At 29.3% G+C, this 14,085-nt stretch overlaps 2 protein-coding genes across 3 annotated transcripts in view; both read left to right on the top strand.

Moving 5' to 3' along the window:
• Positions 1-14,085, top strand: part of LOC136989101 (uncharacterized) — a 246,419-nt gene that overhangs the window by 109,982 nt on the left and 122,352 nt on the right. The window lies entirely within an intron of this gene.
• The window catches only part of GckIII (Germinal centre kinase III), a 65,788-nt gene that overhangs the window by 42,723 nt on the left and 8,980 nt on the right, over positions 1-14,085 (top strand). For both annotated transcript variants that reach the window (XM_067287144.1, XM_067287143.1), the window contains exons 3-7: positions 146-311; positions 2,251-2,408; positions 2,483-2,668; positions 2,977-3,122; positions 8,386-8,641. In XM_067287144.1, coding sequence (XP_067143245.1) covers positions 146-311; positions 2,251-2,408; positions 2,483-2,668; positions 2,977-3,122; positions 8,386-8,641 — 912 coding nt within the window. The remainder of the gene's footprint in view (positions 1-145; positions 312-2,250; positions 2,409-2,482; positions 2,669-2,976; positions 3,123-8,385; positions 8,642-14,085) is intronic.

Raw genomic sequence — 14,085 nt, 5'->3', positions numbered from 1 at the left:
CACCTAAATTATTCAAATTATGTAATATATTTATAATTAATTAGTCGTATTACAGCCAAATTAAAATCTGGCAGTATTGTTTGATTATTTAATTTTAGATATTTTTATGCATTCAATATGTATCTATAAGTTACTTAAATTTCAGGGTACCAAATTATGGATCATTATGGAGTATTTAGGAGGTGGCTCTGCTCTTGATTTAATGAAAGCAGGACAATTTGAAGAAATGCATATTGCAATAATACTTCGAGAAGTATTAAAAGGTTTAGATTATTTACATTCAGAACGGAAATTACATAGAGATATCAAAGGTATAGTTTTTGTTATGATCTAAATATTTCTTAAATAATATCTTACAAATTTTTGTTTCTTTTATAGTAGTAATATTAAAAGGAAAAAGCAAATACTAGACACCAATTAATAATTTTACATGTTAATTGATGAGACTGTCTTGTCTCTAAAATTGCACTGCTGTCAACAGCTGCACACCTTAGAGGTATGAAGGAGTACATGTCAGGAGTTGCAATTTGGCACAGAGTATTTGTCAAAATCATACACACATAAAATAAACCAGACTTGTAGGTAGTCAGGGGACTGAGAACCAGGTCAAAATAAAATACAAAAGGCTGCGACTGTTTCTACAAACAGGTGCAAGTGCAAGATTTGCACATGCATTACTCGCGCTCTCTGCGACATAGTCTCATCCCAAGAATGGCTTCACTGTTTTACTTGTATTAATTTTTTAATGAACTGAACCAGTTATGGATGTTACCTGAAAAGATCCATAACTGGTTCACATCATTAAAGAATTAATGTTAACATGTAATATATAAGATCTTCCCTAAAAAAGATACTTTTTATGATTTTGTAAGTTTCTTAAATTATTATAGCAATCCAATCTTAATTTCTTCGAGTGAGTCAAGTAATAACATTTTGCTTTAAACAGAAACTGTTAGATTTACTTTTTACATTGTCATAAATATTCTGTACATTAATAGCTAGTTGGTAAATTTGTCAGTTGGTATCAACAACAACACAAAACACTGGAATGTGTTAAATAAAGTACTCAGAGAACCTATATCCAGTATGACGAAAAAAACAACAAAAAAAATTTTTTTTTGTTACACCGGATATAGGTTCTCGGAGTATGTTATTTAACACATCTTGGTGTTTTGTGTTGTTGTTGTTTTTTCTTCTCATTAGTGATGCCAGCTAAAATATATATAGTAGAACACTCAGTAGCCTCACTATGGTTAGAACCAGATTAGAGTTCTTGATGGACTGTAAAAAGAACAGAGTATTACCATTGTCAGTTATCATGCAATTAACTAATTGTACATAAATTCAAATTTTTTTAAATTAAGAAATTATGAAAATTTATTATTATGTTGTTTATTAAACTTGGAGTCATGTAATGTTTTTGTAAGATAAAAACTTTAAAAGGTATTCAGAAAGAATTGTTAACGATAATTATATATAATTTAAAAAATGTGTATAGACAATTTCCAAATTTCCATGGAAACAAAAATTAACATCTTGATGAAACACTGTAGGTTTTTAGGAAGGTTTTTAAAATATTCAAGCTCCTGAAAGCTATTCATGCTTATAGTAATAGTAGTAGTAATAATAATAATGCACAGTTAGAAATATTCCATATTTGCAAATTAGGAAAAAAGCTAATATAAATATGGTTTTTAAAATACTAATAATAAAAATATTCACAAATGGAAAGTGGAAAGAATGCATCTCTGTTGACGACAATCCGTGTCATTAGAGAAACAGCCTTTTAATTTTTTTACAAAAAACACAAGAGGAAATACTGTTACTGTGTATGACCAGTAACAAGTGAGAGGAGAAATTCATTCTCTGGTTGTCCACAAAGAGTATTAAGAAATACAAAAATTGATATATTTATTTATTTGATCAGGAAGGAGTAAGTTTATTTTTGTAAATTTAATTTTCATGTTTTATTCCCTTCAGATTAAGTAATTATTCAAATATTTGGCAGTTATAAAAATATTAGGTCATGATATTTCATGGCCAAATTTATATGAAATATTATCTTATGTTATCAAGCCATTCATTGTATTATTCTGCTTGATGTTCAAAATGATTATAAAATTTAAGTTTGTATCCTTTACCCTTTGAATGTTTATTTCTTGCTTTAAGAATTGACTTTGTTATGGGTTTGTTAGCAAAAGCAATAAATTCATTTAAAACAATACAATATTAATAATTATTTTATTTTAGCTGCCAATGTCCTATTGTCTGAAATGGGTGATGTTAAATTAGCTGATTTTGGAGTTGCTGGTCAGTTAACAAATACAACTAGCAAAAGAAATACTTTTGTTGGGACACCTTTCTGGATGGCACCTGAAGTTATAAAACAATCAGCTTATGATTCCAAAGTAACTATTCTAATGTACAAGATTTGTTTTTCTTTATTAAAAATTATCTCAAAAATTTATATTTTCATTTATAGGCAGATATTTGGAGTTTAGGTATAACAGCTATTGAATTAGCTAAAGGCGAACCTCCAAATTCTGATCTTCATCCAATGAGAGTTTTGTTTTTAATTCCTAAAAATAATCCTCCACAATTAACTGGGAATTACAACAAGCAATTCAAGGAATTTGTGGAAGCATGTTTGAACAAAGATCCTGAAAATGTAAATATATATATTTTCTTAATTTTAATATAATTCTAAATTAAAGTCTAATGTAGAGTTGAAGCAAAATTTAATTTTGTTGTGTTTGATATTTATAAATATAAAATTTTTAAAGAAATTAAAAATATCAAACTTGACATTTTAACATATATTGGCAACAAAATCAAAAATAACAGCTTATTTTTAGTGATGCTAAAAATATTGTTACTCCTTGTCTTTTAATGACTAATGTTATATGTCTTTTACGTTACATTTTTTTTCCTTTTCCATTCATTATCTATAAATAAAGTTTTTATGTAATACTTTAGAGACCTACAGCCAAAGAACTTCTGAAATTTCCATTTATTCGAAAAGCAAAGAAGAATTCATACTTAATTGATCTTATAGAAAAATATAAACGTTGGAAAGCTGCTGGAGGTGGTCAAAGTGATAGTGATTCAGAAGCTTCTGATTCGTAAGTTTCTTATTATTTCGAATATATTTCTTAGACATGTTTAATTTTTTTACGAATTTTTTTTTTTTTGTTTTAATAAGTCACTTTACCTTATTCACAAAAAAAATCTTACTATTTTTGATAAAATGGAAAACATATAACATATATATATATATTTAAAATTATTAATACTTACAATAGTTAAATGTCAGTTACTGTAAATTCCTGTTAATACATTTTAAAGAGACCAGCTTGGGAAAATGACTTAAGTGGGAAAACATGTTAGGCAGGAATGAGAAAACAACTTTTTTTAATCCAGATATTTGATCACAAAAAGGATACAATGAAATGTAATAGCTACAGTTTTTTAAACTACTGATCTAGAATGGCCTGCTTATTGTTTGTAGTGCAAGCTTCTAACCATTGTGGTGGAGTCAGTAAACAAAGTTTGACTCCAGCAAATTTCAAATATGCAACTCTAACTCACACCTTTACTTCTTTTAAAATGTCACACTATGATTCCTTTTATAAGAAAGCTATCACTGAATATCTGAATATTTTTATCTAAAATTTCTAATGATTGGCATCAACATATTGCAAAGGTTTGCAATATGTTGATGCCTATCTGTCGGAATATGAGGCATCTTATTAAATGTATGGAAAACTGAGAATAGTAGCCCTTCAGGTGATCTATGTATGGGCAAATCTAAGAATGCTATTGCTGCATTAACCTCTTTTTTCCAAGTGAAGTTTTTATAGAGGGGTATGCATTGGATATTTTCTGTTCTAACATAAGAAAAGTCTCATCTGAATCCTCTCATGCATTATGTTGATATTCACATAGCAAGTACAACAGCAAGTAGTGGATGGCAATTAGGAAATTGATTGTTCTGTGCTATATTTCTCTCATGATCAGTTATGCTAGAACATCAGATAAAGGGGAACCCATGGGACTGCTATTTCTGTAAATAAATTTTTCCATTGAAACAAGAGTAGTTGTGCTTTGTGAAGATCAGTGCATCATGTATATCCAGTATCTGTTGTTCCCTTCTTGAAGAGTAGCGAATTGACAAGCATTACAACTTTGAAAGTTGTCACCAAAGGGTACAAAGATACTACATCCAGTTTGTAGAAGCTGTATGTGATGGTTTGTACTGTACCATCAAAGTGATGGTGAATTTAGAAACCAAGGACAAGGGAGTAATATAGGGTTAGTCTAGGATCAGTGTGCAGAGAAATTTAGCTTGTGCCTTTTCTAAAAAATAGGTAGGATAGGAGCACTTGTAAACAAGTGGTCTCAATGGCCAAGCCAACCTTATGCATTTTTGGCTTAAAGAACAACCTGGGACATGCAACATTGGAGGGAGGATCAAGACACCCAGTTAAGACCAATATCACACCTATTGTTCTCGTTTTCCATAGAATTGTTGGTGTAGAATCTTCACTTAGCACCAAGGATTGTGATTGGGAAAGAAACTGGTTGATCCTGAGGAGGAAGTCATCGTTTTTACACAGCACAAATTTCTCGTCCTTATGTAAGACTAGAAGCCTCAAGTTGGTCCTGGTGAGGAAGTGTGTTACCATTCAGTAGTCCACATGATGTTTAGATTCATCAGACACTTGTCTGATGAATCTAAACATCATGTGGACTACTGAATGGAATTATCACTAATCACAAAACTTGCTGTTGCAAGTTTTAGTGATTAGTGATAATTCCATTTGTGGATACATGGTTACTGGCTGGCAAGGCCATGTATCCACAAATAGAATTATTGATGTATACATTTCATTGTATTTAATTTTATGAAAAAAATTAAATACAATAAAATGCAGAAAATAACAATTTAATGATGTAATAAATTGGCTTGTAAAATAGTTTTTCTGGCTTTAGATATTGTTGGAAATAGTTGAGTTTACTCAACTGTCAGTAGGAAATTAAGTATAAGGGTCGTTTAAGGGTCGATAGCATTTGTTCCCCATACTGTGCACTCAAATCTTCTCAAAATTTCAGCAAGTTTAACTTTTTGCTTTATGAGAAATTTGATTAACCACCGCTGTTCCACCATTGTGGATACATTACCTTCCACCATAATCGCTAAAACTGCTATGCATGTGCAAAATACATCATGCTTGCTATCAAAATCTTCGGATGGATAATGCGCCCTCCTGTTTGGGTTTCATCGTGCTACAGTTACTTTTTGAAATCATAGGCCCAAAAGTCTTGCTTAACCTTGAATGACCCTTGTATATAGTAGAATTTTAAAAAATGAATTTTAGAAGAAAAAAAAAATATGTATTATCCTGAGTCAGACTGTAGAGTTGTGCCAACCCATATCTTGTTGGGAAGCTACTACACTGAGGAAAAACCATTATAGTTGGAATGGCACAAACATTACTATGATTTTTCTCCAATGTTTTTTTCTTTTACTTTAAATTAGAATAATGGATTTTTTTTTTAATTTTCAGAGTAATTATCATTACTTTTCTGATAAAACTAATAAAATAATTTTAAATTAGTCAAATGGCTAAATTAAAAATTTAGAGGGTACAGCTCTCTAGATGAAATAAATATATTCATTTAAATTAAAAGCTACGGCCTTTATAGATAAATTTAGATATGAAAAAATATATTCATCAAATTGTCCATTTTCTAAAAAATTTGTTTAGATACTAATTAAAAAGTATTTTTTATACTTGAATTTTACTATTGGTAAAATATAAAGGTCAGAGTGGAAAGAATTTTACTGACTCTGCCTAAAAATCTCACTCCAGTGACTGACTCCACAACATTACTTTTAATGTTTGAGTCTAGTCCACTTAAGCATTAATAACTATACCTGACACATCTTGGAGTCCAACTATGTAATGATACACACACTGAAATTGTGTGTCATTACATAGTTGGACTCAAAAATGCTTGAGATGCTTCAGAAAAGCTTTGTATTGGACCCTTCATCCTCTTCACTCTTATTACTTGCATTGTTTGCATCCTAGATCTTCTCCAAACTCTGAATTTCACATCCCAGAGTATTATCATCAACATTAATGCAATCATTAAAGTTGCCATTGAACCCTAGTATGTCCTGCACTTGCTGCTAATCATTTTCATCCTCACTGTATTCCTGCAAATCAGTTTTATTCACATTTATAGCTGGTTGTTCAACATCATTTGCAATTTTCTTCACAAAACCTGTCTTCCTGAAATGATTTGCTTGGAACAGATTCCCATACTGCACTCGGAAAATGTATTTCATTTAATATGGTGAGTTTGTTTTCACATCCAAATTACATTCTATGTGCTGCAGTAATCTATAAACAAGCCATTTACAGTAATGATATCTCAAAAGTTTTATAACCTTGATCCATAAGCAGGAGTACTGAATGTTTGCAGGAAGAAATTGCAAATTGATATATATCAGGTTGATGTCCTTTGGATGTGCAGCACATCAATCAATACAGACTATCTTTCTATTTTTTATCTTAGCATCAAGTGCTCTTAAATACTTCTCAAAGATGCTGTCTGTCATTCAAGCTTTGTTAAGAAGTGGAAGGAAAAGTTTACATATGTTTAAAACCACTTAGTTTTGCTGACTTACCTATTATGATCAATTGGAACTTTTCACTCTCATCCATGTTAGCTCCAACAGGTATTGTCAGCCCTTCTTTGCTGTATTTGCTTCCACTACAAGTTTCACCTTTTAGTGTGTATGTCTTATCAGATAACATGTTGTAGAAAACTGCACACTCATCAACATTGTATAAATTCTTTGAATTGTAATCTGCTATTATTGTTGGAAAAACTGTGTTTTTTCATTAATCTATTTGCTCAGTGTCCATGCCTCCTCACACCACTGATATAGCATCATAAGACAAACCACACCTGTTTTGAATTGGTTAATCCATCTGCAAGATGCAGCAATAATTTTAACTTGAGTCTGAAGGATAGTGCCATTAACTGAAATGTTCATTGCATAGGTTTGTTTGATGAACCATTCAAGCAACTTTTCTTCAGTTTCTTTGTATTTTGGCTATTTTACTTTTTTGAGCTTTACAGACATTTCTGGTTCCATCATGTCAAAGTGAAACTGCACTTTGTTTTGATATGATGGAATTCGAAGTAGACATTGGCATATTCAATTCCTTAGCCATGGCAATGTACATATTGTCAGGATTTGTATCTACTTTTGTTATATCCAATTTGTTTTGGACTGATAGTGCTTTGCACTTGAAGTCAGTAACTTGCCATGATGTAACACAAATTGAGTTGTCCATCTACATTTACCCAATTATCCTATGTCTGCATGTGTTTGATTAGAACATACAAAACCTAACAGTAAATATCTTAGTGTGGTACAAAATAACTTTATCACTAGCTGTACAGTGATAAAGTTATTTTGTCAGTGAAGTACTATACTCACCTTTGACAGGGTAGTTAAATCTGACTGGGTAGTATACTTGTGCAGGCCTGATACATGCAAATATGACTTCACATCAGTCTTGCCAACTCTAAAATCATTCCTCAGCATACATCTATCTTTAGTGGATATTTGATTTAGTTGGTTTATTTCCAGGTACAACAACAATTAATTTGGTTATCCTTTAATGAGTCCTCTTAACTACTGAGAATTGGAATCCATGTGGAAGTGCTGTTTGTACAAGAATTCTTGTCTATGAATAGATAAGTGTGTTATCACACTTTTCTTATAGGCCACTAATTTGTGAGACATTGTGTCACAAGATTTCCAGTATATACATTATATGAATTTAAGTTAATGAACAAAAGCCCATTAACTTAAATTTATATACACTTTTGTGCAATAACAGTCTTCTAAGCAAAGATGTTCATATTGAGAAAGTTGACAACATTATGGCTAATTTGATCAACTTTAAAGTGTATTCCAACTGAGTTGATGATGAAATTTTAAACTAGGTCTGGGCTCTTTTGTATAATGAGCAACATTAAAAAAAAAATAATTGTGATATTATCACTTTACTTGGTACTATAAGGCCTTTGCAAATTATTCTCTCTTGTTTTATGGATTTTATTCTTTTAGAATTTATGTAACATCACTGTTACCTCGAGCTATTACAACATGAAAATAAAAAGTGAAATGTAAATTTATAAAAATCAATTTGTGCCAGATTTTCTAATATATTAGTTTTATTGTATGTATGTATATATATTTATTTATTTCTCAACTGAAATATAAGTATATTTCTTCTTCAAAATTTTTTAATGTATTACTTTATTTTACATTAATATATTATTAAATAAATTATTTAGTGATGAATCCAAGATGAATGATACATGGAAAAGTTGGCGTTGGGATTTGGGAACTGTGAAAACTCCAAACTCATTAGAACTTAATATGCCTTCAATTGCTGAAAATGATAATAATGTTGTTGTTGTAAAACCTACAAAATTGTCTACACAAATTAAACTTCAACAACAAAATGGTGACTCTACTGCCACTCCATTATCACCTCTCTCTCATAAAGAGAATTTATATTACAGACAGATGGAAGGACGGTCACAATTGGTATGTAAATACAAAAATAAAATTGTTTTTATGTTTGCTTTTGTTAATATAATTATTATTTTAAGTTTTTGAAATACTTTTAATATTGACAAATTTTCATAAAATTCTTGAATTTAGTTTAATTGATTAAATAAAAGTATTTTATGCCTCAAATATCATTTAGTATAATCATAACAAAGTTTTTATCTCTAAGAAAGAAATTAAGATCCATACAGAAGAATGCATATGATCATGATTAGAAACAAAATTTGATATGTAGATTTGTGCTGATGTCATTAGTCCAAGAATTAAAGAGCATTTTCTTTTTGAGTTTATTTTACTTAAATACATAGTTACGATTATTATTATTTATCTTAAATTTTATATTTTAAGTATTATTTATTAATTGTAAACATTATAAAGATATTTTATGAATTAACATCAAAATTTCTTTAAAGTTAAAAATGTTTAAATATGGAATTTAAAATAAAATATTCTTCTACTTTGTTTATTAGATCAATTGATTTATTTGACCTGTTAAATTAATGCAACAGTTTTGAAATAGTTCAAATTCAAAGTTTGTAATAAAATACGTTGTCAGCTTTAGCAGTTACCTCAATTTTTTTAACACATTGAGTTTCAAAAATTAAACATTGAAGTTTGATTTACAGATTGAATGTGAAATATATTGTTTTTTAATTAATTTTTTTTTAATTTTAGAAATAACTGCTAAATTTAAATTATTTCTATTTATTCAACATGTAAGATGTAATAAACAATCATCATATTATTTAATTTTCAGTTGTTCAACCAAAAACTTTAATATGCAGTTTAACCAAATAGTATTTTAGTATATAGCTTATATTGATTTGTAATTTTGTTTTTCTTGTACATAGACGTAAGATGTATTTATTTTCTAATACAGTCAGATCCAATTTTTTTAACTCAATTTGTTTAAATACATAAGCACTTTTTTTATTTTATAGTTATTTTTGTCAAACATATTATAGTTACAGTAGTAATAACTTTTGAGAATTTTTAATAAACTAGTTCTAAAGTAATTCTGTGTATTTAAATTTGGATAATTCAGCATGCCAACAGATAATTGGAAACGCTTTTAATAATTATTATTGTCATCAGGCCCAATAATATATATAAATAGTAGTGATGTAACGAATAGTATATTCGGCCAGGAGCGTGGCCGAATAGCCGAATATTCAGCCAAACTATTCGGCTTGATTAACGCACGTACAAAAATTGGCACGCAAACCGCATAATGGCAAGGAACGCACACCCTCCTCTCTATTGGCCTGCTGTCACTACGATTTTTTCTTCCAGTAGGTCTAAATTGTTTAAATTAATTAATTAAATTATAATTATTAAAGTTAATATGAGATGAAGCCTAACGTCTACCTCTAGTGCCAAATTGATGGTTTATAATTTATGTAATAGCCGTAAATAGCCCGATATGATTCGGCAGTTGTTGGTATTTAGATGTAAGTTATAACTTACAAGTTATTTTATTTGCAATCGATCTTTTTAACTCTTTAATTAAGCAGTAAAATTTTATTTTTACTACGTATTTGTAGACTGAATAATACCCTAAGGATATACTTTAGTGGGGACATATGGTCTTGTTTCTCCCCAGTTGTGGAACAGTTCAAATATATTATTGGGGGGTTTCTATTTGTGAAGTTTTGTGATATTTTGTTGCTATTGTTTTTGTCAATATTTTTAAAATTAACATGATTTCAAATGTTATCTTTTGCATATAATGAGAAATGCTCATTCTTTACTTTATATATAAAATAAATTATATATTAGTTACTCATCTTCTAGAAATAAATAATTATTTCATTAAATACGATAAGTTTCAATAAAAGGTTTCGTAAATCATTTTAAAATATCGTAAAAAATATTAAAATATACAAGAATACGAATATAACATAATTAACTAAACAATAACACTAATGCCCGATACGTTCTAACGTACTGCCATCAATGCCATAAGATATCGGGCTAGGTAAAGACTATATTATTATTTTAATTACGAAATAATTTACTAGAGTTAGACGCTATCTCTTATTAACTTTAATAATTATAATTTAATGTTTAGCATTAATAAAAGTTTCCAAAATGATTAATCTACTGTGTTTTTGTTATTTCTTACTCCTGTTTTTAAGTATTCGGTATTCGGCCGAATAGTGATTAAATATTCGGTATTCGGCCGAATAGTGATTTAAATATTTGGTATTCGGCCGAACAGGCCGAATACTGGGTAGTATCCGAATATTCGTTACATCACTAATAAATAGTTCAATTTACAAAACTTAAATTATAAGTTTAAATCTGTTTAAAACTATATTGGCATTCCAATATGAGAAATATAAGTTTCTAAATGTTAAGCTTGAATAAAATTTAATTTATAAAAGCAATTTAAACTAAAATTTAAATTGAATAAACTTATAAAAAATCTGGATTATTAAATTGTTAATATTACTAAAATAAAACAGGGTAATTAATGATGTTTTTCAAAATAAACATTTCTATGTAACAAACCATTTAAAATTTGCTTATTGCTAAGACATTTTCCATTTCTAGAATGGGTATTTCTATATTTGCTCTTCAAAACTTTCTTACAGTGGCTTTTTCATCTTGTGTAATAAATAGCATAATTAGATTTCATTGTAAATGATGAAAGTATTTCTGAATTTTCAATATTATCTAAGAATATTTTTCTTATTTTTAAATTTTTAATTATTATCAGAATATGTAATCAACTTTAAAAATGTTTACTCAATTCCCTAGAAATTTATTCATTTATTTAAATCAAATCATATCAAATCTTCATTTAATAGGGAATACATTGCTTGAAGATCATGCAAAGTAAAAGATTATTTTTACCTTTGAACAAATAAATATAACATACAACATTTTAACTTTAGCAAATGTTAATTCTTTATATTAACATAGCCAGAAAATAATTTTATAAAGTCTTAATCAGTGTTGAACTATCTTGAAATAACTTTGTAACTTGATGGATAATTTATATTATGTCACACTTCTTTCTGACCTCTTCCAACTCCTTACATTCACAATATAAATGAAAAATATAAATTGACCTTGGCATTTGTTACATGTACAATTCTTAATCTTCAGAAAATCTATTATGACATAATTATTTGATTTGCATGTAGAATCTTTTCATTTTAAATGGAATTTGGTAAAAGATAACTATTCCTAGATGGGAAACTCAACTCTGGTTATTTATACCAACTATGAAATTTTGAATTTTTTTAAACACTTTAATATATCAACTAACTAGGAAATAAACACTTTTATCCAATATATTTGTATAACCAAATTTTCAGTTCTCTTCAGTCAGGTTAAATAAAATATAAGATGTATAGTACTATAGCTAGCCGACATTGAACTGAATTTATACAACCAATTGTTAGAACCACAGTTCTGTTTATCTGTAATCTAAAGTTCATCCAAAATATTTGAGTATTATATATAGGTTGTTCAGAAATGATTGGCACTAAGTTTTTCTTTACACTAACCATTTAATAGGACATAGTGAGTGCATGTTACATTAGAAGGTATTCTCCACCAATGTTTGTACAATGTTGCTATTATTCTGGCAGATATCCAGCAACACCTTTTGGACAGCCACTGAAGCTCATCATTGGAGAACTTCTCACCATGCACTGCCTCTTTCATTGCATTGAACAGAGAATAGTCACTCGGTATAAGATCTGCAATTAATTAATGATCCTTTGCTAAAGTTAAAATGTTGTATGTTATATTTATATGAATATGGTGGATACTACAGCATGGTATAACCCAGAGCCTGCATGATGGCAACTGAAATGTGGCTGGTAGAAGTATCCCCATTTCCTGGGGCAGTGTTGCTGGATGTTGGAATTGCTATAGTCATTGTTGATGCTCTCACTGGAGGGTAGCCAAACCAACAGGATCCCTCCTGATCCCGGAATAGTCATCATTAGCTTCTTGGCTTGAGAGCACCCAGTGTGCCATGACTCACTGCTTGTGACCAGACACTCAAGAACTTTACTGATCTGTGCTGCAGAAGTTGTCATGTCTCCATATAATACTGCTTCTGTGTTGTGTTTAAATATTTTTCGTCTTAAAGTCCTGATGGATGATGGTGTGCAGAGTTCCATGCAACAGACATGTTGCATCTTTGAGTTCATTGAATGTGATTCTCCTGTCCACCAAGTCAGACATGTGATGGCTGTTGTCTGGTTTGCATGCACATGCTGGCCATCTACTGCTTTTGCCTTTTTCAGCACAGTTCTTGCTGCTTTTGAACTCCAATATGGTTTTGCAATCTGGTACACCATTCCCACACATGGTTGCTAACATTCTGTGGATGTCCAATGCAGTCACTCCTTTCCTCCACAGAAACCACAGTCTATGTTATCCATGATTATTTGCTTCTGTGTTTTTATTTTACCTTGCCCACAAACTTGCTTGCATATCAGCATGACTGACTACGCACCTTTCTTCCTTTGCAGTGCAGCAGCTTCATCTGTTAGCAACTAGCACTTCTGTAGTGCACACTCAAAATATATATTACAAATTGTTACTATTCTGGAGTTATGGGAAGATTCTAATCATTTTTGAACAACCCTAATATTATCATTATTAGTAATATTTTTTTTTTCTTTTTTGAAAAATTTCATAATACTAATTATCAAAAAGGGTTCTATCCTTAATCTATTTGCATCATGTTGCATGGCATAGTCTGGCACTACTCCAGTCACATTTAGAGAAAAAATTGCATAAAATTTCTAATTAAATAAATTAATAATAAACTGCAATTTACAATAAAGTTAAGAAACTCAATCCAGTTGATTTTTCTTTTGATTAGGTCAGTTCATAAAATTGATTTAAAAAATAATTACTTTTTTATTAAAATTGTTTTGAATTTAGTTTCAATAAACAAGTAATTTTGGAATATTAATGCTATAAGCATTCAATGCTTTAATTTCTAGAACTACAGTATAATATAATTTACAACATCTGGAAAATCTGTGTTCTTAATACAAATAAAATAGCTTTAAACATGAAAATTTTGTAATTTATTTTGATTTAATCAATTAAAAAAAATCTGATATTATAATTTACTTTCATCTGTTAAGTGGTTTCATGATGGCATGAAAAAAAATGTTGGCATTTTGATTCAAAAAGTATAAAGTTGAAAATATTGGGGAAATTATTAATAAACTTTTATCATCTAAAGAATTGTGAGCAGGGGATATAATAGTTTGGATATATAATATGTCTAGAATATAGACAGTTTAGCATACAGGTAAGTCAAACATAATCTGTAATTTAAGATAAAGTAATATATGTTGACGTATATGGAAGTAAAAATAGAAAATGTACTATTTAAAAAGACAAACAATGTAGTTATTTTTTTAGATAGGTTTTTTAAA

The sequence above is a fragment of the Centruroides vittatus genome, unplaced genomic scaffold, assembly GCF_030686945.1.
Source record: "Centruroides vittatus isolate TY-2023 unplaced genomic scaffold, ASM3068694v2 scaffold_435, whole genome shotgun sequence".
Taxonomy (NCBI): domain Eukaryota; kingdom Metazoa; phylum Arthropoda; class Arachnida; order Scorpiones; family Buthidae; genus Centruroides; species Centruroides vittatus.
Note: the sequence above shows the minus strand (reverse complement) of the source record. Positions and strands in the feature narration are given on the sequence as shown.